Raw genomic sequence first — 23,544 nt, 5'->3', positions numbered from 1 at the left:
TAAAAGGCTCTTGAGATAAAAGCTATGAGATAAATGCAGGAAATCAAGTATTCTATTTATGCCAGAAAGAGAAAAAGAGCACCTGCAATAGCCTCATTTGGATTTTGCTAATGCTGTCAGTTCCACATAGAAAACATGAGTTATTAGGTTATTTATTTCCCCTTCCTTCTGCAGAACACTGAGCAAATAATGACATCAGTGTTTTCTCAAACAAAGCCTACATGACAATTATTTATGCAAAATGTTTTTAAAAGTAATACTGCCTTGTTGAAAACTACTGATTTGACTAGTGGAGTTTTTTTGTTTTGTTTTGTTTTTTTTTTTTTGGTTTTTTTTTTTTTTTGTTGAGACTTTCAGTTTTCCTTTGTTTCAACCTGAATTAAGACAAGGGCTTTGGAAGTCTCTCAGTCTAGTTCCTAAATTTTTTATAAGCAACTGGGAACTTTTGGGGAATTATTATGTTGAGGGTTTCCAACCATGTTGGAAGGCAATGCAAGTTGCATTTGTGGATGAAATAGCATGGGAAGTATTTAAAGAAAAAATCACTCACAGGGGAGGTGGGGTGAAGGAAAAAACCTCTGGATGATTTTACTGAGGGAATTAATCTGAAAATAGGAATCAGAATGATTGGCCTGATGTTTAGGCTATCAGAGCATTTCCACAGACATTCCATAGACATCTAAATATTTAAAACATCACTTGCTTAGTCATGCAAGAAGTTCTCTACCATATGATAAGCTATTTTATTCTTCATTTTATTAGCCTGTCTTTGCTGATCTCTTCACCCTGGGATCCACAGGACTCGTGGGAATGATTCAGAGCTGTGCCAGGGGTGGTTCAGACTCAATATCAGAATAATCTCATTTCCATGGGAGTGGTCCAACACTGGAAGAGGCTTCCCAGAGAGCTGGGCAGTGTTTGCCAAGCCTGTCAATGTTTAAGAGGCATTTGGACACTGCTCTTAATAACTTGCTTTAGCTTCTGGTAATTTTTTTAAAATTACAAAATAATTGACTAAAATAAATTAATTTTAAAATTAACATTAATTTCAATTAATTGGATAAAATTTTTTTTTTAGCTTTTTCAGCTCTGCAGTGATCAGGCAGCAGGAATAGATGATAATTGTTGGTCCCTTCCAACTGAAATATTCTTCTCTTTTCTGTTCTATTCTCCATGTTTCCTGCTCTGTCTGCCTTCATTACTTGCTTGAAATCAGTAAGTTTGTGTGGATGAACACAGGAAGATCCTGTCTGAACCAATTGAATGACTAGTTGATGTAAATATCAAAACAGTCAATAGGCAATGTTTAAAAGATATTTATGCTGTCAAGCAGTAGGACATGATATCAATTTCTGGTATTTATGGCAAGGAGGCTGGAATCTCAATGAAAAATATCACTTTATGCAGAAATTCCTCTTGCAGCAGGGCTGGTGATGGGTAGGAATTAAATAAGGAGCAGGAGAATAATTTGGGTGTTAATATCCATGGATCTGGCCTTGATTCTATCTGTTGTTCTATGGTATTTCTGGGAAATGAGATTTTACCTCTAACAGCTGTAGTCCTGATATCTGGTTCACAGACCAGCACTGCATTTATTTGGCTGTGTCCCATTCCCCCAGCTGGACTCCGCTGATTTGGGCTGAAAGCATTCTCAGGTTAGGTTTCCATCTAGTTCCCCTCCTCAGTTTTGGGAGAAAAAGAGAGAAATCTTATGGTTTTTTGCTTCTCTGGGCCAATTATGAATTCTGTGCCAGCAGCCTGGGTGTGGATTTTCTTCTTAGCCAGGTAAAGACTCTACAGCAACTCTCAGAACATCCCAGCACTTTGCTGGTGACTGGTTTGTTGTAAATATTTTATTGTCTCTGTCTCTTCACAATTGACTGCTCCACTCAGTGTTTGTCACTGGATATCATCAGAGATATTAAAGCTGATTATGCCATTGATGCTCTGCACTTGCCTGATGAACACTAATTAAATTAACCCAACATTTGTGGTGTTTCTTGCTGTGCCACTACAAAGAAAAAAGGTGCCTGGGAAATACGATGTCATTAAAATTAAAGGACAGGTGGCTCCTCCTCCCCTTTTCCACTAAATAATTAAAATTAGTCAGTTGTAAGAATGAAAAGATTTTTACATGTTAAAAGACATCCATTTCTTTGAAAAATTAAAGTGATTTATGTGCTTCAGAGTGGAGAAATTATTGAATTTCAATAGAAATGTTTGCTATTCTGTGATAATTTTTATAAAATATTACCTCAGTACTTGTAATTATAGTTGGGTATCTAAATTTGAACTGTTAATTATCTTTAGCTAGCAATTTCATGGAGGATAATAATATTTCCTTCACTTGAAAATGAACATTTTAAGTAACAAATGAGCTACAAGCCACAGGTTTTTGGCAGTAATTGCTGCTACTCCCCTATTTTCAGGATAAATCTCTTAATTAACAGCTGTATGGCACTGTCTCACTGAAATATTTCATCCTTTTATAAAAGAAACCAGAGAAATATGAAAAGGATTTCTTAGATATGCAAGCAAAAGAAAAAAGATCCTGAGGGGTTATTGGCTTCTTAATTCAAACTCTGAGTACACTCAGGAATGGTTCTGTTTAATGTTTCTGCCTCTTCTCTGACATAATTACCTGAGAATACTCAACAACAAGGGCTGTTGGAATTCATGAGGGGCTGGGGAAATGAACTCCTTAATGTTCAGTTTTCCAGCCTTAATTATAAATCAACTCTTTTGAGCCTGCTTGAGGTTCAGATTGTGTGTATGCCTCAAAAAGATATTCCTTTTTTTCTGAATTAAAAAAAACAAAAAGGGAGATTTTAATGCAGGAGTCCTGGAGGTGTAGAGCAGTGGTTCCTCACTGGGATTTATCGTACCTGGCCAACTGAATTAATTAATTTATTTATTATTAAATATTGTCTATAACATTATTAATAGTATTATTCTTTTAATTTTATTTATTTATTTATTTATTTATTTATTTATTTTTATTCTGGATTTATTTTACACAAAGGATGTAGGGGCACTCTGGGGTTTGATTGGAAGGGACCTTAAAGATCATCCAGTTCCACCTCTGCCATGTGCAGGGACACCTCCCACTACACCAGGTGTCCTCCTCTTTTCCATGCTGAACAATTCAGTTATTTAGGACTTTGAAAAGTTATATTTTCTCCCTTTTCTTTGTTGTTTAAAGGTATTAATCCCAAATCTACTGTGTACTCTGTAACAGAGAGCAACTCTAGTTTTGCTCTCTTCACTAGCAAACTTCATTCCAGACTGAATTGAGAATGAAGGTGCCCAATTTTCCAGTCCCTGATTTCCCAAGAGAGTTAATCAAAAGTCTCTCTCAAGAGAGTTTTTGGCAAGTTTGGAGCCCAGTGGATTCAGTGACAGCACAATCCTGCTGTGCAGCCACTTCCTCCTTGGTGTCCTGCTCCATTTGAAACTGGGGGTGAAAAAGGCTCAGAGTCATTTGCCTTCCCCCTGTCCAATTCTACTTCTCTCCACAAAACCCAAATTAAAAGTTCCTCTTGCAGATGGTGCCTAGATCAGGCTGCATTGCTTTGCACTTTGCAGTGTTGCAGGAATAAATAAGATTTCTCTATTCCTGCTGTGTGTCACACCATGAGAAGAGAAGCAGTAATTTTCTGTATAACCCTTCCTGCTCAGGCTGGGCACAGCCCTGCGGTTTCCACAGCTCCTTTTTGAAGTATTTAGGGGATTATTTGCAGCACTAAAACTGGTATATTCCAGTAAACTCCTTGACACTGCTGACCATGAGTTTGACAGAAGCATTCTGATCCTCCACTGTCAAACATTTCTATGCGTGGAGAAACTCTTCAGCCTGTCTTCTAAATGTGTTTCACATGCTAATCTGTATTCTTGGGCCAATTTCCTTAAAATAAGTTTTAAATTCTTCTTCTTCTTCTTCTTCCTCTTCTTCCTCTTATTCCTCTTATTCCTCTTATTCCTCTTCTTCCTGTTCTCCCTCTTCTCCCTCTTCTCCCTCTTCCTCTTCCTCTTCCTCCTCTTCCTCCTCTTCCTCCTCTTCCTCCTCTTCCTCCTCTTCCTCCTCTTCTTCCTCTTCTTCCTCTTCTTCCTCTTCTTCCTCTTCTTCCTCTTCTTCCTCTTCCTCCTCTTCCTCCTCTTCCTCCTCTTCCTCCTCTTCCTCCTCTTCCTCCTCTTCCTCCTCTTCCTCCTCTTCTTCCTCTTCTTCCTCCTCCTCCTCCTCCTTCTTCTTCTTCTTCTTATTATTATTATTACTATTATTATTATCCCTGAATGAGTGATGCAAATACTTGGCATGACAAGAGGTTGAGCAAGATGTGATCCTTACCCAGGATGTTACTGATGATGTAATTACAGAAAAACAGGAAAGCAAGTTACCCTGATCCATTGGTTGGAATTTGATATCTCCCAGTGTTGATCTGGAAAAGAAAAAATTCTCTTGGTAGGGATTATTTGTTGTTAAATATCTGATAAATGTCCCCATGGCCATAATTTGTATTAGACTGAAGAGGCAGTGATGTAAGGCTTGTGCATGTGCTGTGCTTAAAAAGAGAAATTATTAAAAGTAATTCCAGAATCTGAGCTGTTTTAATCTTCTCTTTACTATGTTCTCAGAGAAGTGGGATTTTTTTCAAGGTTTCTACCCACACAAAAATAGAAAAGTAGGCTGTGGAACAGGTTGTTTTTAGGACTTTTGTAAAAGGTGTCATGAACTGAACAAATCAAAACTTAGTTCTCATTTTTTGGTGGCAATGAGATGCATCCTGAGGCCACCTTAGGAATTTCAGGTGAGATGAGGTATCTGGAAAGGTACATAAAAAAACATGTCACCAAAAAAAAATCATAAGAATTTACTGTGACAGTGGTGCAAAAACAATCTAATGACTAATGCTCTTGCTTTTCAGATAATGTAAGTCTATTTTTGTTCTAACATGTCTCTGTCTCCAGCATCTCTTTTTTGTTTCCCAAGTCCCTGCATACATTTGTATTTTGTGATGTGCTTTTCATGTTGCTGCTGCTGAACTGTCTTTCTCTGTGAAAAGAAATTAATAAAGCTCAGCCAAAGGGAAGGTGATTGACTGTCCCAGTTGGAAAAAAAGAATTTAAAAATACTTTGTGAGGATAAGCTCATAACATTCTTTGGGAATTGTACTTCTATAAAATGCTCTTTGAATTGAATTTCAGCATTAAAATTTATGCACTCGTTTGGTATCATACTTTTTCCTTCAAGAAAGATAAATATTTCAGTCTTTGAACAGTGGGAAAGTGAAAACATTCAGCAGTAGCCCTAGCTGCTGGAATTCCTCAGTAGGCTGCTGAGCAATTCCAGTGATGAACAGTCTGTGTTTGCACTTGGGAAATGCACAGTAATCACTGCAAAAATAAAGCATTGCAGGCAAAGGGATGGCTCATTTTATCTGATCCTTAAAAAGGCCATTCAGATGGTTGTTTTGTAATTTGATGGCATTTAAGTAAGTTGAGGGGTTTTCTTTAGTTCAAAAACTGCTTAATGTAAAAAAGTCATTTGTTGTGTGCTTAGCAAAGCATCCATTAAAACTTGAGAGGCTGAAAATCCTCCTGGGGTAGTTTAAATTTCAGAAAAACACTCACAAAAGCAATTACATTTTTAAATGAATAATTTATTTGGGGTGCTTTAGATCAGATTCTTGTTTACAGTTTCTCACCTTCTGCATTTCAGCTTGGTAATTGGTTTGGTCTGTACAGACAGGTTTTTCAGCTCACCTAAATTCCCTGTCTGGAGGGAATCAGGTGTCAGGATGGGATCTGTGCTATCTCCAGATGCTCTCATCCTCCTTACTCCTTCTGAACTCATTTTTTCAAAAAAGAACATCATAGAAACAAACTTAACAATTGAGTCTATTGTATTTTTATTTATTCAAATAATGATAATGCATTTTAAAGAATTTTAACAAGCCATGACAGAACCTGTGGCTTTTCTCATGAGAGTTTTTTCTGAGTTCAGCAATTTGTGGCATCAGGATTTTGATTTGAGTTAGCTACGAAAATTGGTAAAAATATCTCGTTTCTTCATTCCTTTCTCCTCTTACAACATTTAAAATCAATAATTTTTTGTGTCTGGAATTTGTATCAACATGTTTCTTGTGTTAACGTTGTTTTAAATTAATTCAGACTGATTTTCTTCTGTTCATTTACATCAATGTCTCCAAAAAGGGCTGGTTGGTATTTTATATTGCTTTTCCCTTCTTTGTATAAAAAGAGTTTGATTTATTTTCTGGAAGAAGCAGCTTAGAAGTGGTTTTGTATTGCTCTGCTGAATCTTTGGGATCTGTCTTCCTAATAACTTTTACTAGGACAGTAGGCAGGGTGTGACCCTTCAGGGCATGTGTGTATTTGCATTTCCTTCATGCTGCAGTGATGGATGGACTCCAGCTGGTTCAGGAAAAAGTGCTCAAATATATTCCACTGATGGACCAATTCTTCAGGGTAAATATCACCTTTAGGCCCAGGATTCTTGAACAGCACATTGTTTTTCTTTATGTTCTTGACTGACATTTTCAAAACAGCCATCAGGCAAAGCTGCCCACATGGGGTGCGCAGCAATTGAGCTGTCTTGAATTCTGCAGTTACTTCTCTAATGGATATCCCACATCCCAGAGCATTTTGCTGGTAATTCCGTGGTTTTTGCTGCTGACTCTGCATGCACTGGTGTCGCAGAAATGAGGCCTTTGTCGGGGAAGAGCCATTTGTGGGTGAGGGGAGACTCAGACACTCAATATGAGTGATAAGCAAATTCCATTTATTGAAGAGAGCATCAGACACTTATACAGCGAGTAATAAGCTTATGAACATTCTGTAAGCCAAGCAATCTATTGGTTAAACTATACTATCAACTCTTCCTCATTCCTTAGGGGTCACATCTCTCTTTTCTCATGTCTCTTTCACTGTTTGTTATCCTACCACAGCTAGGCCCAAGGACACGCTATCTAGCAGGTGCAGGATTTGGAATTAGCCACAGCTTTGTAATTTTCCATTCTCTAGCAGCTAAATTCCCAACACACTGGGACTGTTGGGTCAAGCAGCTCTTTCTGGATTTGCACACTCCAGGGTAAGGGAAGTCAGTCTGAAATTCTGCAGTGTAAGGCTTCTCTGCACAATGGTAGTTCTACAGCCATGATATTAGTTTTATATATATATCAATATATTATTAGAGTATATTAGATATAGTACATTAGCTATAGATATAGTATATAGTATATTAGATATATATATATAGATATATAGATATATATTTAGAGAGAATATATTAGATATATTTCTTTATATTAGATATATTTCTTTTCCCTTTTATATTAGACATGGGTTCCCCTAGAGGAATATTTATGAGTCTCTTCTTTCTGCCTTTTAGTTAGAGGAACACATCCACCACCTAAGGCAAGATCAGCCTTTGTGTTTATTACAAATATAGATCTTACTGAACTTCCATGTTCTTCCATGAGCACCTCCTTCTGGAAATCTGGCAGACCCTGAAAAGAACCCCAAAAATCTGGGGGAAATAGTCTTTTTAAAATATCACCAGATTCTCTTTAAAGTCCTTTTAGCTAAATCTGATGCTGCCGTGCTGACAATTGCTGGTTAAATTGCCTGGTAAATGGTATTAATCCTAAATATGAGTCTGTGTGAACTGAACACCTACTTTGTAGTTTGGGCAATATTCCTTTAAGCCCTTTAAATTGCTGGGCATTGCAGATTGCCTGAAAATGAAACCACAAAGCAATTGATTCTTCTGCCTGGGAACACTGCCTTCAGATTTCAGTTCACCTAAAAAATAATAACCCAAGGTGAAAAATAGAAATATGAAGACAAAAATATTTTTGGAGTGGGAAATGTTTTGCTTCAGGATTGCATTTGATGTTGCATATTGGAGACAGATTTTATTTTGATTGCTCCATTTACTCATCTGGAAGATGAAATGATGCAAAGAAGTCCTTTCCTTGTCCAGTGTCTCTCTGGAAGGTGTAAAAGCTGCAACAGCAAAGAAGTTCAGAGCAGAAATTTGGTGCCTGAGTTCTCTTGTCACTGCCACTTGTGCATGTTCTGTAGAAACTGGGTAATGGAACCTAAAAATCTCATTTAAATGTAATTCAATTACAGTGCAAACTGTCTGAATCCTTTTCTGCTTTGAACCTCAACATTTTAGAATAGGTCTAAAATCAGGAAAGATTTGCTGAAGGTTGAAGCATGAAAAAGCTTTTGTGACTCAAGTTAAAAATTTGCTTAAATGTTTAATTTAGTGTCTGATGTATCCCCCAGAGGAAAAAGGTAAATTGCTGAAGGAAGAAAAAATTTAAATTTCTATGGGATAGGTGAATGTCTAGAGGCAACACAGTGTTTGCAGACATGTCAGATTATATGAAAGCTGAGTGTATATATTAGAAAAAAATCTCATTGCTTCTGAGTGTTCCCTTTCCTGCTTGCTTGTATGGTTCCATAGGTAACACTGCTGCTGTGGAGAATACATGTAAGTCATGGATCTTGTTGGAGAATGTCTTTTCTCATTCACTTCCTCAAAAATGCGATTTTTTTTAAAGTTTGCAAGATCTTAACTGCTTTAATAAAAACAAAAAAAAAAAAAAAAAGAAAAAAAAAGAAAAACCAACCAAGCAACCAAACCAGCACTAATTACAGTTCCCTGCAGTGATGTGCTTTGCTTTTTCAGTTGCATTTTCAGGCCTTGGCTTCACCACGTTCTACCTGGCTGGAAAGCTGCACTGCTTCACGGAGAGCGGCCGGGGGAAGAGCTGGAGGCTCTGTGCAGCCATCCTGCCCCTCTACTGTGCCATGATGATCGCCCTGTCACGGATGTGCGACTACAAACACCACTGGCAAGGTCAGCCATGCACATGCCCCATTTTCCTGCTCTTTTTTCCTGAGTTAGCTATGGATTTCTGTTGGGATGCGACACGAAATGAGCGACACTCGCGCTTTGAGATGTTTGAGGTAAAAAAGGGGTAGTTTATTTCTGAACTCTGATATTTATAAGTGATTATGGATAGGAGGATGAAATTCCTACTTTTTTAACTACACTGGTCAAACTAACAGTTTATTCATTCTCTTTAATTCTAGAAAGGAATGTAAAACAATTATTTATATCAAAAGTGCGTGAGAAACTCTATCACAAAAATGTAAACATCAGAAGTTTAGAAGAACTTTAGAAGAACAGGGTGACATATTTTTTGATTTTTTCTGTTGCAGTACATGGTGTGAGTTAAAGCACCATGCTGTCCTATAGATTTTCCTTGCTCCTGGATTGATGCTGGGGCTTCCTAGCAAGGCTGGATTAGCTAGCACTGACCTTCAGAGCTTCAGGCCTCTGCCACAGCATCCTCTCCTCCCTCACAGCAGGAGTGCAACACCCATCAGGTCACTGCATCTGTCACTGTTGTCTCAGAGTCCTCCAAAGTTCTGTAACTGATGTGGAAGGTTGTGCTGTTTATCAATTACACACTCATGGGACAATTCAGAAAAACCTGCCATCAATTATTTCTTTACCCATTTCTTGACCTTCTTTATGGCCACCTTTGTAGCTTCTTTGCTTTTAGTCATTCTTATGCTGAATAAACCAGCCTGTAATTACTTTTTCCCTATTTGCCCCTGTATTCCTATAAGAAATACCATGCATGGTACTCCTGATGCTGTTATGTAGGTCACCTTGGCTTTCTGTGGTGTTGCTAGGACTGCACTGCTGGCCTTGCAAATTGAACTCCCCTCAAGGTCCTGAGTGCTCCTGTCAATTACCTGAAATTTCAGTTCCATACTGGTTCCATGCTGTTTCCTGTTTTCCAGCACTGTGGTGGGTTGACCCTGGTTGGACACCAGGTCTGTCACTCCCCTCCTCAGCTGGAATGATGAGAGAAAATGCACTGAAAAGTTCATGAGTCGAGATAAGTTGGGGAGAGGTCACTCAGTAGTTGCTGTCAAGGTGCCTGGAACATCTCCTGCCCTCCTTCCTCACTGACCTGGGTGTCAGCAGGGCTGTTTCTCTCACATCTTCTCACTCCTCTCTCCAGCTGCTATTTCAGTTGTCCAGATTTTTTTTCCCACTTTTTAAAATCTGTTATCCCAGAGGTGCTCCCACATCCCTGCTGTGCCCAGCCTTGGCCAGTGGCAGACCCATCCTGGAGCTGCCTGGGGCTGGCTCTGCTGCCCATGGAGAAGATTCTCACAGAACCCACCCCTGCAGCTCCCTCTGCTACCAAAACCTGGCCCCAAATCCCAGCACAAAGACACAGCATTCTGTTGGTTCCTCATATGTCGCAGACATTTTTTCATAGAAATCCTTTCTTTCACATTTGTCCATCTTCTGGGAAGCAGAGCCCCAGAAGAAGAATGTAAACAATTGTTATCAGCTGCTGTGAAATGTAGCAGGTGTCCCTGTGATTGGCTCATCTTCCATGTGTACCATTAAAGGCCAATCACAGGAGCAGCTCAGGGACAGATTCCCTGCACACAGAACTTTGTTATTCATTCTTTCTATTCTATTCTTAGCTGAGCAGCTCTCTGCAACTTCTCTTCTTATTCTTTTTAGTATAGTTATAATGTATCATATATCATATATAAATAAATCAAACCTTCTGATCAAGAAACAAGATTCTCGTCCTTCTCTCACCCCAGTGACCGTCTAAGGCCACTGTAATACTCATATAATTTCAATTAATTTCTGCATTGCTCTCTCCTTCCAAGCACCTTCTCATCTCACCCAGCACCAGAACCAAACTCAGCCACGCTTTCCCTCACCCTGCTGTGCTCCTGCAGCTGCTTCATCACCAGCCATTAGCCTTGACACGTTCTCTGAGGAGCCTCCTGGATTCCAGCAGAGCCTTGTCATGTTTCAGGACCCATTTCTCCTTTTCTCAGTCACCCTGGGGCTGGGGAGAGGCTCCAGCACAAACCTGCTGAGCACGAGGTGCTGCCTGGCCAGGCTGGCAGGAGGCACACAAAACACTTGGCCTGAGATCCCTGTTAGAGAGAAAAGGAGGAGTGGGAGGAAGTGTGGAGGATACAGGTTTGGAAGAGGTGTTTGCAGTGTGAACTGTGCCTTGCCAGAATTACTGATGGGCTGGAAGGTGAGCAGGTGATGGTGATGTGCTCTGTGCATGGTGGAGGAACACTGCACCCAGGGTTGGGACTCAGCTCATCACAGCTGCTCCTGTTCTGCCTTTGAATTTTAAGGAGATGGAGCTGCAGACTTGTGGGAATAAATTACACAGGACTCCATTTTCTTCATGGTTCAAAAAGGCCCATTCTGTATCCACATAATTCATTTTTACACAGATTTACAGACTTTGTGTGGGACTCTAATCGGTTAGGAGTTTTCTTGCCAATTACCTTTATTGGTTAGTAACATGTTGTTATTCTGTATTGATTGGTCACTCAAACTCTCAGTGTCTACATGCTGAGAAGTTGGTTGTGAAAGATAATTTTCATTTTTCTGTGTAACAGTGTAAAAACTGTTTATGCAGGTGCAAGTTATCTGAGAATTGCACCTAACACAGGTTTATAGAAAATTAATCTTGTCACAATAACTAAGTTTTTTACAAGTTGATTCATGCTGTACAGTGAACATTCTTGCCCTCAGTACCTTTAATACCATTATAGTTTGGTAGAGCCAGGCTGATTAAATCAGTCAGCTTCTAGTGTGGGTAGGATAAGTTACTGTCTGCCCACAATCACTTTTTAAATTCCTGTTTAAGCCCCTGTTTCATTAATTTGTGATAGATTCATTTTGTCCTTTTGTGTGGAGGAAGAGAACATAGGATTAGAAGGCATCTCCTGGGTCATTCCATGTAGTCCTGTTCCTCAAATGTGACTTACAGTCACATTTCTTAAATTTATCTGCCTCACTATTAAATTTGTCAGGTTTTCTTGCTCCAGCCATTCCTGATAAAAGGCATCTCTCTTCTCTAATCATTACAAACCATCTATTATGCATTGAAAATTGAACTACATGGCCTTTGTTCTGGTAAAAATCACAATGCCAAACCAGGGTATTTAATCTGTATTTAAGGACTTTAGACAAAAATAATTTGTATTGATTTATCCTTCTTTGCCAGTAAACTAAATGATTCACCATTTTAATTACACTTTGGGTTCTTTGAAATTAAAAGAATGGAAACACAGGTACACACAGATGATGTGGGGCTGAATCAGTCTTGTTAAAATAAAATGTGTTGTCAGGTCATTTTAACCAGTTCCTTTTGCCTCACTTCATTATTCTTCATGTTAAATCAGAGGCTTTCACAGAGTGTGTATGTCCACTGAAATTTTTCTCTTGTTGATTGTAAATGAAACACAAGATGAGGTGAGTATTTTAGTGAGGTGAGTATTTTCTGGTTATTTTAATAACCAGAAACAGAAGGAATCCTCTATAGAAAATTTTAAATTGCCTCAGTGTGAGAGCTGCAAATATCCAATAGCATTACTTACCTTACTTTATTTTCTGATAGGAATATGGGATAGTAAAAAACATCAAAGATATTCAAGAGGTGTTAAATCAGTTAACAGGCATGGTTAATCTTTGACCTTTCAGAGGCTTTTGGTAAGAATTCATCTAGCTTGAGATTGTTCTTGGCTGCTTTTTTAACTGGGTGAAGATCCATGGGCTGCCCACCCACAAGTGGTCAGCTGTGATCTGGAACATCAGGAGTGTTGGATACCTCATGGAGGCCATTCTACTCCCAGTGTTCTTCTCCCAAAACTGAGCCAACCCTCTACACTTTGGGTGTTCAAAATAATTGCACAAGTCCCCAAGGATGGATTTTATGTGTCCAGTGTGGTATTTTGTTCCAAATTCTTTAGAAAAATTCAAAATCCACAGTTTCTGTGTTAAACACTTTCACATCCACCAAATGTCTTTTATTTGAGTTTTCACTCCTGTCTGCCCTTCCTCTTGTAATGTGCTTCTGGTTTTGTTGCTTTTTCCTGCAGATGCTTTCGTTGGAGGGGTGATTGGCCTCATTTTTGCTTATATTTGCTACAGACAGCACTACCCTCCTTTGGGCAATACAGCCTGTCACAAGTCTTATGTCAGCCTGCTGGATCAGAACTCAGTGAAGAAAGAGGAGAGACCCACAGCAGACAATGCCACTGGGCTGCCTCTGGAGGGAATCACTGAAGGTCCCGTATGACTTTGAGAAATGTGCAGAATGAACTTTTAGCCTTCTCACATTTCCTCCAAACTGGTCTCTTAACAGTGGTTCTTAATGTACATTTTTTCCTTTGGTTTCGTTCCTTTTTATAAAGGGAATTTAAATATTTTATTTTTAATGCCATGGCACCATCATAGTTTTAAAGCTAAATTTTCAGTTCTTACTGACTTGCTGAATTATCTGTTTTCAGTCTACTGCAAGCAGGTAGAACTACTCAAGGGAAGGGGAAAGCACATTATTTAAAAGAATCTCATGTGGAGAATGGTTAAGAGAGTAATTTTGAGATCTGGTTGAGCATATACTAGATCTGGAAACAGATTTTCTGAAGTACTGAGCATCTTCTACAAAGTTCTGGTCATCTTCAGCACTCATTGATTTCGATGGGTGGCGAGTACACAGAGCACTTTTCATCAGGTGTTCAACATCTGTAATTTGATAATTTAGGGCATCATCCTTACGTTTATCTTGCTGCCTTCTGACATTAACAAAAATCTCCACATGCTGGTGGAACTTTGTATTAATTGTCAAGTTTTGCCAAGGTCTTCTGAGCTACTAATGACCAAGAAATTGAAAGGTGTGGCTGGTGAGGTGCTTGTGAGAGCCAAGCCTTGTGCATTAGTAGTTCCACAGGATGATTCTCACCTTCAAGAAACTCCATACTGTTAAAATTACCAACTAAGAACAACATACAGGATGGATTAGAAACTCGGTATTGACCATCAGCAATTTTTGAGAACTCTTGCAGTGTTTACCATCAAAACAAATTTGAAAGAAAAGAACGCCCATTGCATTTAACGAGCTGAAGTCTTTCAAACAGGTGTTTAAAACCCCCTAAAGCTGGGAGGACAAAGAAACACAAAGTTTTCTGTGGATCTCGTTGTGCCATGTTCATTCTTGTGTAGTGACTCACTGCAGCATTGGTGACCTGAGGAAATGCAAAGATTCTCATTTGTGACTTTGGGTGCACAACCACAAATGCCTGTGGTGGTTTCCAGCACTGTAACATTCCCAGAGGAAGGCTGGAGACAGTTTTCCACCAATCCCATCCCACATTTTCAGCCCACCACGCTCTTGGGCATGGTGCTTGCCAAGGTTGGTACCTGAATTGCGACTCACCTGAATCAAACCACTGTTGGTATGGGGAAGTTTAACAATTGTGTGGCTGAAGTTAATTTATTATCAGTAGGATTCTGTTTGTTAGGAATGCACTATGCAGTATACATCCCGTTCCTGTGAGATGATGTACCTTTGGATGGCAGAATGTCAGATTCCAGGTTTTTTCTCCATAGGTATCCTGTGAAAAATGCAGGCAAAATATTCCAGACCACACCCTGGCATTTGAACATTTCTTGGAGCAATCAAGATAATGTTGATCAACGACCACAATTACGGTGCTTCAGACTGGAGGAGACTGCTGCCATGATTATAATTTCTGTGTTCCTGTTGGAATATGCATCAGCCTCGTAGACATTTTGTGATTCAAACAGCTCAATGTCTTTATGTAAGGCTTGCCATTTATTTTCCTCAAAGCAAAGCTTTGTAGATTTATATTTTTTTTTTTTGAGAAGAGCTGCTTCCTGATTGGCAACACTTGAATTTTTATAAAAAGCAAGTAAATTAGGGTCCCCTTAAAAATAAACCTAATAACTGTGTACAAGAGGATGCAACCTTGCTGTGTATAAATGTAGATGGTATTTGGAAATGGCTATAAATAGGAAGTGACATTAAGGAACAGAAGGTAACAGGAGTGAACCCGAGAGGTTCTGTAGAAATCAGAAAAAAGCAAAGCTGGTACAGTTTAACTGAGCCAGAGGGAGGATGCTTCACTTACAGAATTCTGAGCTCTACAGCAGAGGCAGTTGAATTTAGCTGTGGTTTTCCTGGTGAATATACAAAAATTCACAATACCAGCATCAGCAAAGCAAAATTACTTGTTACTTGCACTGGATTTGACAGAACACTCCTCTGGTGTGGTTGAGATCTTATTCTAGAAATCCACAGAGTTCAATGGAGGTTTAATCTTCCTATGAAGTTTTTAAACCATCCTACAGAATTCTGTAACAAATATAGTTTTCTATTACTTCATGTGGGAGGATTATTGAGAGCCCCAGAGCCAGGGTGAGGCTTAGCCATCAGCTCTTTCTTTCAGCAGGAACCCTAGTCTTCCAGGTTATATGCAAATGTTAAAAAAAGAATAAATCTTCAATCAAAATTAGAAGTTTAATACTGATGCATAGAGCATTTTGCATGTTTTTATATAGATCTGGCTTATTCTCAAAATGGAGTGGGGCCTTCTAACTGTGCTGTACACATTCTCAGTATTTTAATGGCTTTTAGTGCAGACAGGCTGTTTTTGGGAGAAGGAAAATCTCTTCCAGCCCTCAAGTGAGTAGTGGCTGCTAAAGGATTGGAACATGAAGTGTAATACAGCATAAAACCTGAAATTGCAGGAGTAATTGGTGATCTCAGAAAAGCAGTAAAGAATAACACATTTTAATGGGAATAATTCAATTGAGAGTCATAAAGGAGACAATGTAAAAGGTTTGATTAAAATGTAATTAAAATTATGAAAGACTTAATGGAATGAAACTTGTGGAGGGATCTGTAGGTGCCACAATCAGCAGTGCAAAGTCAGCGTAGGGAAGGCATTTTTGTGGATCAATGTATTTTACTCTCATGCTTTCTCAATGTGAAGGAAATGTAATGTTGTAATGCACCAATAAAACAACACATGAATGTGGGTTTGTACATCTGTGTGTTATCATTTTTTTTGAGAAGAATATAATTTAGCAAGTTATTGTCATTAATAACCCATGTAGAGCATCACACACACAAAAAAAAAAAGCCCTAAAGAAACAATGTTACTGATAAAAAGTCATTACTGATGATGTTAAAATGGAACAGCCTCCCTCCTTTCACCAAAGTAATGTTATTCAGCTTTCCTCCAGGCAAAGGTACAGTGTAAGACTGCAAGGTTGAAATTCTGCAATTGTTACCCAGCTAAACCCAACAGATCCCATCCCCTGGTCCCATTCCATATCCCAAATAACCCTGCAAGTGCCATATTTAATAACAAACGTGGTTAGGCTAGAACAGGAGGACAGCATCAAATCAAGCACAGCAGGGATATCCTGAAACCATGACACTGGCAACCAGCAAAATGTCCCCAAAGTGACTGCAAATCTCAGGCTCTGCCTTAGGAATAGAGCATTTCTGCTGATTCGTTCAGATTTTGTTGCTTTTTCTAATTTGTCCCTCTGGTTTTTTTTCCCTGTGTGTAGAAAAATATTATTTTTATTTAATGTGAAAACAGAACCTCATTTTCCTTCTTTCCATCCATGGCCAAAAGTACTTTGCTGTGGATTGGGGTGAAAAAAAAACCCCAAACCTAAGAAAAAGCCATATTTTTGTTTTGTGGTACTAAAATTCTAATGACTTTGGGAGAACTGTTATGGATCACTGAATAGATCCCATCCTGGAGCTGGAATAAAGCCTTTACACGGGTTTTTTGTCTTAAAATTGCTAAGCAAGGTCATGTTGTTGGACAGTTAGGAGTAGCACCCACAGGCATTATCTGAAATCAAATTTCTTATTACTCTTACTCATCTTTACAAGATAAATTGTCTCACCTGCTATCCCAGAGTGCACTCCACACTCACCTGATTAGCAGAATGCCTACATTGCTGTCCTAAGGGGCTACAATTAAATTAGAAGTTTCCACTGGGATGCAGCCAGTTTAATTCAGTTTATTATACAGAGAGCTCCTGTTCTACAGGTGTGCAAATTACTCCCTGCTCAAGAACTTGGTCTGAACAGAGAAAAAACATTGTCATTTTGCCATTAAATTAAAATTTGCTCATATATACATATATATAAAACACATATCACATATAAAATCAAAATTACAAGACTGGATAGGTAACTCCAAATGCACTGAATTAAATGAGATTCTTTTTGCAGATGCTACAGGATTTTTGTTGAAACTTGTAGAAATAACAAAATATATAAAATCAAAATGACAAGACTGGGTAGGTAACTCCAAATGCACTGAATTAAATGAGATTCTTTTTGCAGATGCTACAGGATTTTTGTTGAAACTTGTAGAAATAACAACAAAAAAAAAGAAAAAGCATTCAAACTGGTCCAAACTTTGAACCCAGATAACTGTAATAAAAACATCTGAGCTGCAACAGATATATGCTGAACTTACAGAAGTGAAGATCTGCCCATGATTATTTTATGAAAAGAATAAAAACCTTTCCAAAGGGAAAAGCAAGAGGCATTTGGGATAACCCACATTACATAATCTGAGTAGTAAGGTAGGAATGGGGTGTGAAATAGAAAATCCTCCCTCAGTGCTTTGGCTGGGTGAAAATAGCAGAGATGAATTCAGCCAGTTCAGGAGGACTGCAGAAAGTCAAGCATGAAACACAACTGAAGCAGCTCCAGGAACCTTAAACCTTTGGGCTGAGTCTCTCTGTTAGTTTGCCAAAAAAGCTCTTAATTTCACTGGCAGATTTGCAGCAGCCCTGCATTATTGCACTAGATTTTTAACGTGGTCTGAAACAAGTTTATTCCTAGGAGTAGATGGGGCACAAGGACACTCTGTTTTTTATAACAGTGATTATCTCTGGCTTGCTTTTATTTGGCCTCTTGTTCACTGATGTAATTGTGCTTTTTAATTCCAACCCACAGCACTGTGCCCTCTGAGCTCCTTTGGGTCCCCGGCTCTTTCCATCTGCAGAGCAGCTTCTCTCCTGGTGATGAGAAGGAGAAGAGAATTGATGGTGACATGTACACACCTTCTGGATGGTGTCTGTCTGCCTTCCTTTTCATCTTAATTAGATTTCCAAGTCTAATTAATGCACTTATATATAAGCAACATTCACCCAGAGGACAGAGTGCAGCTCCAAAAAGGACAAGATGTCATTGCAGAATTGCACAACTGAATCCAGACAAACTCCAGCCAGAGAGTTCAGTTTGACATTGCCCAAAACACAGAATTTCTCACTTTTTAAGCCAAAGGGCATTTAAAGAATTTTAAGGCTTTTACAGCTCCTAGTTGTGGTTTTTTTGGGTCCCCCATCATGGGGAGGAAATGATGAATCTGACTCCATGTTCTTAGAAGGCTAATTTATTATTTTATGATATGATATGATATGATATGATATGATATGATATGATATGATATTATATTATATTATATTATATTATATTATATTATATTATATTATATTATATTATATTATATTATATTATATTATATTAAAGAATACTATATTAAACTATACTAAAGAATAGAGAAAGGATACTTACAGAAGGCTAAAAAGATAAAAATTAAAAACTGGTGACCCTCGCCAGAGTCCTGACACAGCTGGACCATGATTGGTCATTAAGTTAAAACAATTCACATGAAACAATCACCTGTGGATAAACAATCTCCAAACACATTCCAAAGCAGCAAAACACAGGAGAAGCAAATGAGATAATATTGTTTTCCTTTTTCTCTGAAGCTTCTCAGCTTTCCAGGAGAAGAATCCTGGGCAAGGGCATTTTTCCAGAAAATATGACAGTGACTTAGTGTTGCAGTGAGAAAGGGCAGTCGGTAAAGGGAAGTTTCCAAATGCACTTTCACTCCTGAATTCAAGTGAATTCTCCCCCTGATTCACAGCTGGAGCAAGAGCAGATTTCTGTTTTTCCCATTTCTCAGGTTGTAGGCAGAGCACACTCACACCTGATCTGGGAGGGCCTGGTGAGTGCCTGTCACCCTTCTGGTTTGGAGAGAACAACTCAAAACATCCTGGTTGGCATCACTCTCAGTGACCTTCTGACACCATTCAGACTGAGAGAGAAGAGCTGCTAATTAAGGTCCAAGCCCATCACATAATTGCTGGAAGAGATCTCAGCCAGGGAAAGTTTGATTTATTGGTTCCAACAGGCTTGCCCAGTGCCCCTTGCTGGACACACAGAGCAGGGGGCTCTGAAGGCTCCCAAGAGGCAGATTATTGTCAAAAATCTCCTTGAGCTTTTTATTAATTGTTTTTGTGTCTGTCAGTGTTATTGAGGGTGATATTTACAAATCATTTATTGCTACTCAACAGACTGTTGAAAAACATCTCCTTTACCAGGCAGGCTGAATACACAATTCTGTTCTGTTAGTCTGGATTCTGTTCACATCAGCCCTTATCAGCATTACAGAGCATTTGTGCATAGAAAAACCCATTTCATCTTCATTCCCAGCCCAACAGGTTGAAGCCACAATGAACGTTTCAGATGTGGGCTCCTGCTGAAACCAATATAACACAGCAAAAAAGGAAGGGGAAAAGAATATTACAGCAATGTCACAGTGTCACTGTAATCTAAGAGGTGTAAAACTTGTTCATGGAGTGAATGTGATGGGATTCATATCTGCAGCATTGTTCAACAAAGATAAAGCAGCTTAAACATCCTCTATCACTGAGTGTGGAAAAGACTGGAGCTGGCTTCCTCAAACAAATCATTGCACAGGGGAAAGGGAGAGAGATCCTATTTCTGAGGCTTGTTTGGGAAACAGGAGTTCCATTTCATAAAGGTTGGGAATTTCTTGTGTTAATAGAACTCATAAGTTTAAGAATATGCTGATGGAAAAAAAAACCTAATCTCTTGTTACATCTCAGCGGATAAAAACTTTTACCAGCCTGTGGGAGAATGATTGCCAGGTAAAATTTTGCATCCACCCTTGCTCTTTTGAAGCTTCCAACCTTCTCATGTGAAGAAATGCCCAAAAAAACAGGGTTATTATTGAGTGGGTGAATTGCTCCTTTCTTAATTCCATTCTGGTCTGAATGACCTCCCTTGGAACTTCAGTGCAACTCCTCTGCTTCTGTGAATTATCCTGATGGGAAATAGTTCCATTTTGATTTTTGACCAGTTTATTTTCAGCATCAGCTGGAGTCTCCTCGGTTTAAACACTGAAAGGAAACTCCTGTGCTACTGATCCCAAAAGGGGTGAGCACAGCTGATCTAATTTCAGGCTAATGGAGAACCAGGATTATCACACAAAAACCCAGCCCCTGCAGCAACATTTTGAGTGAGAGCTGGTAGGGGAGGCACAGAGAGCTTGTGGATGGTGCAGGAAGAGATGCTACAGCAGGAACTCATTATCAGTAAGTGGATTTACATTTTCCATGAAGTGATGAAAGCAGCCTCTGCTGTATTTGGGATTTCCCAAAGTAAATGGCAATAAATTAGTTGTGAGTGCATTCCAGCTGGGAATGTTTGAAGTTTAAGTACTACAAGATTTACTGTGGAGCAGCTTCTGTGCTATGGCTGAAGGGGGGAGCAGAAATATTGACCTTGTTTCTGTATGATTATCACCTAAGAAACTTTTTCACCTTTTTTTTTTTTTTTTCTTCAAACCAGTGCTTGTGGTCTCCTATCTGCCATTAAAAAGAGCTAGCTTTTAACACAAGGTATACTGGCTTATAACCAATCAATATTATTAATCTCTTCCATCCTTACTTTTATCAAGTGATTATACTGAAGAAGCCAACTGGGTCTTTGAACATATATTTATTTAATACTTTCAGTATTTAATACTGACATTTCTCGGGAGTTATAAAGAGCTGTAATGCAAATAAATACATGTTTAGCCATAATGTATTATTTTAAGTAGTGCAACTTTTCCTCTTTGCAGAAATAAAAAGGAAAAGTTACACTACTGCTGCTGCCACATTTCTGTAATACTGCAGTGGGGAGAGCATGGTTAAATGAGTTTAATGGCACTGGTAATGGCTGTGCAAATAAGGAGCATTTACAAAGCAGTAAATGCAGCTATGAAGAGCAGTGCTCACAAGGTAAATCATAGCAGGAGTGCCTCGCTGGGCTGTGATAATGCACTAAATAGCCAGAGTCTGTGCAATAATTAATATTGCTGGGCAGAATTTTGCATGATCTGCAGCCCCCTCCAAACCTGGGGAGGTAAATCCTTCATGAGGGGCTGAGTTTGTTTTCCACTGCTCTGTCCTTGCTGATATTCACCCAGGTACATCAGCATCATGAAGAATTTGTTTAAACACCAGAACTAACAGGTGCAATAGGATCTAAAACCATCCCCTGATGTGAATTTCAATGGCTTTGCTGAGAGAGAGTGGGACAAAAATACATTTTGTTGTCAGCTGAAGTAGACTAAAAGCTTTTCTGTCACTTCCCTGTCCTGATGTATTTTCACTTAGCCTCAAAGTGAGGCAAGAGGTGTAATTGAGTCTCTGGGTTTGTTAAAGGAATAAAGGTTAGGTCCAAAGGGGGCAGCTAATCACACAATGCTCAGGGAAGTAGAGAGAGATTCACAGGCACTTCTCTCTTCTATCCCTGCCCCCAGTGCAGCATCACAGCTCACATTTTATGGTCCGGTGATGTGCTTTCAGGAAACACCCCGTGCTCATCTTCACGATAAATTGTGTGTTTGTGTTTTCAGTCATTTCTAAACCCTTGCATTAGTGCCCCCAGGAACTTCTGTGAGCTAGGGCTATGACACAGGAAAAAAGTCTGAAACCTGGGCTTTTAGGTGTGAGGTTTTGTAAAATGTTCTCTCAGTATCTGCAGTGTGCAGTGATTGCTCTCTGTTATTAAACAGAGATCCCCCAAGGTGATTATTTGAGAGAGAGAGATTCTCCTGCAAGCTCTCACTATTTTAGTTAAATGATGGTTTCTTTTTTTGCTTTCAGCAGTGCAGGGCACACAGCTGAGCAGCTCAGGGTCTACCCAGAGAACTGGAACTGCCTCATGTGAGTGGGGTCTGAGCCAGGTTTCTGTCAACATCAGCCCTTAAATGAGGCTTAGGGGCTTTGGGCTTTTTTATAACCAACACACAACTCTGTACTTGGATTACTCTAGAGGGAGTTTTCAACCTACAGCTGCAAGTGAATCCCTGATTAGGACAAATGCAGATACCTGCCTACAAACCTGACAATGAGAAGTTAATCTTAAAGTTAATGTGGTGATTAGGAAAAAGAGCTTCCTTTGCTCAATGCTGGAATCAGTGGAGGCCAAATCAAGTTGGGGGATCCTGGCATTAATACTGTGCATTATTTTCTGTGAATTTGTCTGTGGGGAGGTGAGCTGGCAGGCGTGACAGAGCTCCTAAAAACATCAGCATAAACTCAAAATAGTTCTTTACGTGAGATAAACTTGCCTGGAGTCCAAAAGTGGGTCAGTCAAATTGTTCCATTTCAACAAATCTTAATGTCAATTATTCAGACTGGTACTCAAGGTCTGATACAGGCTTTCACTCTTTCCTGCTGCCCAGTAAATGCAGGTGGGGGATGGATGCTCATCTGGGCTGGACATGCCTTGAATCACCTTTATTACCTATGAGAGAGATTTTTTTCCGATGTTTATTGATTCTTGATGCCATCCAAAGGACATGAAAGGGCTTGAGGGATGAAAGCAGCTCTCATCTTTCCTTTCACTCTTCTGGCATTAAACCCCAACAGGCAGGAGCTGGTTTTTGGTTCATTCTTTGTTTAATTATTTGTTTAAAGGAGTCCAGAGAAAACACCTCCCTCCTTCCAATGGTGTGTCCTAAGGAAAATAGTTTTGTCGTGCTGGATGAGTGGCAGCATTTCACAAAATATTTGCGTGAATATCATCAGCTTAGAGAGCATTTGTTTGCAGAGAGCATTACAGAACTCTCCCTGGGATACTCTCTGGGCATTCAGGGAAGTATCTCCCATCCCATGGGAAAGATTATTTTTTACTATTATTACATTATTATTTTATCTATTATTATTTTATCTATTATTATTTTATCTATTATTATTTTATCTATTATTATTTTATCTATTATTATTTTATCTATTATTATTTTATCTATTATTATTTTATCTATTATTTTATCTATTATTTATCTTTATTTATATATTTTATTATTAATTCTGTATTTTATATTTTATTTCATATTTATTGTAAATATATTATTTTATATTTATTTTTATTTATTGTTATATTTATTCCTAATATTTCTTTATTATTTCTTTATTATAATTTTTATATTTATTTATTCTATTTATTTATCTATTACCTTATTATTTTTATCTCTCATTTCCCTGCATGCAGCAGTGGTTAGAGGCCTGCTCTGCCTCAATACAAGCAGGAAAGGCTGTGCTGACATTTTTCCCTCCCTCTGGCCTTGATCTCTGAAGTCATTCATTAATTTAAATCACTTCTGGAAGAACACCTTTAATTTCTCCAGCTTCATGCCTCCTAGCAGAAAAACATCTCTAAACTATTTTATTGATGTATTTGGGAGCTTCTCCTCTGTGTATGCTCCAGGACAAGAACATCTGGAAAGCTGCAGACA

General features: G+C 38.8%; 1 protein-coding gene and 1 long non-coding RNA gene across 3 annotated transcripts in view; both read left to right on the top strand.

The window, feature by feature from the left end:
* PLPP4 (phospholipid phosphatase 4) overlaps positions 1–15,953 on the top strand; it is a 51,391-nt gene extending 35,438 nt beyond the window's left edge. Inside the window, exons 7-9 of one of the 2 annotated variants that reach the window (XM_064716450.1) lie at positions 8,717–8,887; positions 12,985–13,173; positions 14,495–15,953. In XM_064716450.1, coding sequence (XP_064572520.1) covers positions 8,717–8,887; positions 12,985–13,173; positions 14,495–14,505 — 371 coding nt within the window. In that variant the 3' untranslated portion in view covers positions 14,506–15,953. Of the gene's footprint in view, positions 1–8,716; positions 8,888–12,984 lie in introns of both variants that reach the window. The other variant, XM_064716451.1, reaches the window with a different exon arrangement.
* A 4,254-nt stretch (positions 15,954–20,207) lies between these two features.
* LOC135449772 (uncharacterized) overlaps positions 20,208–23,544 on the top strand; it is a 34,367-nt gene continuing 31,030 nt past the window's right edge. Inside the window, exon 1 of the long non-coding RNA XR_010440833.1 lies at positions 20,208–20,350. This is a non-coding gene — a long non-coding RNA (uncharacterized LOC135449772). The remainder of the gene's footprint in view (positions 20,351–23,544) is intronic.

The sequence above is a fragment of the Zonotrichia leucophrys genome, chromosome 6, assembly GCF_028769735.1.
Source record: "Zonotrichia leucophrys gambelii isolate GWCS_2022_RI chromosome 6, RI_Zleu_2.0, whole genome shotgun sequence".
In the NCBI taxonomy this organism is placed as follows: Eukaryota; Metazoa; Chordata; class Aves; order Passeriformes; family Passerellidae; genus Zonotrichia; species Zonotrichia leucophrys.
Note: the sequence above shows the minus strand (reverse complement) of the source record. Positions and strands in the feature narration are given on the sequence as shown.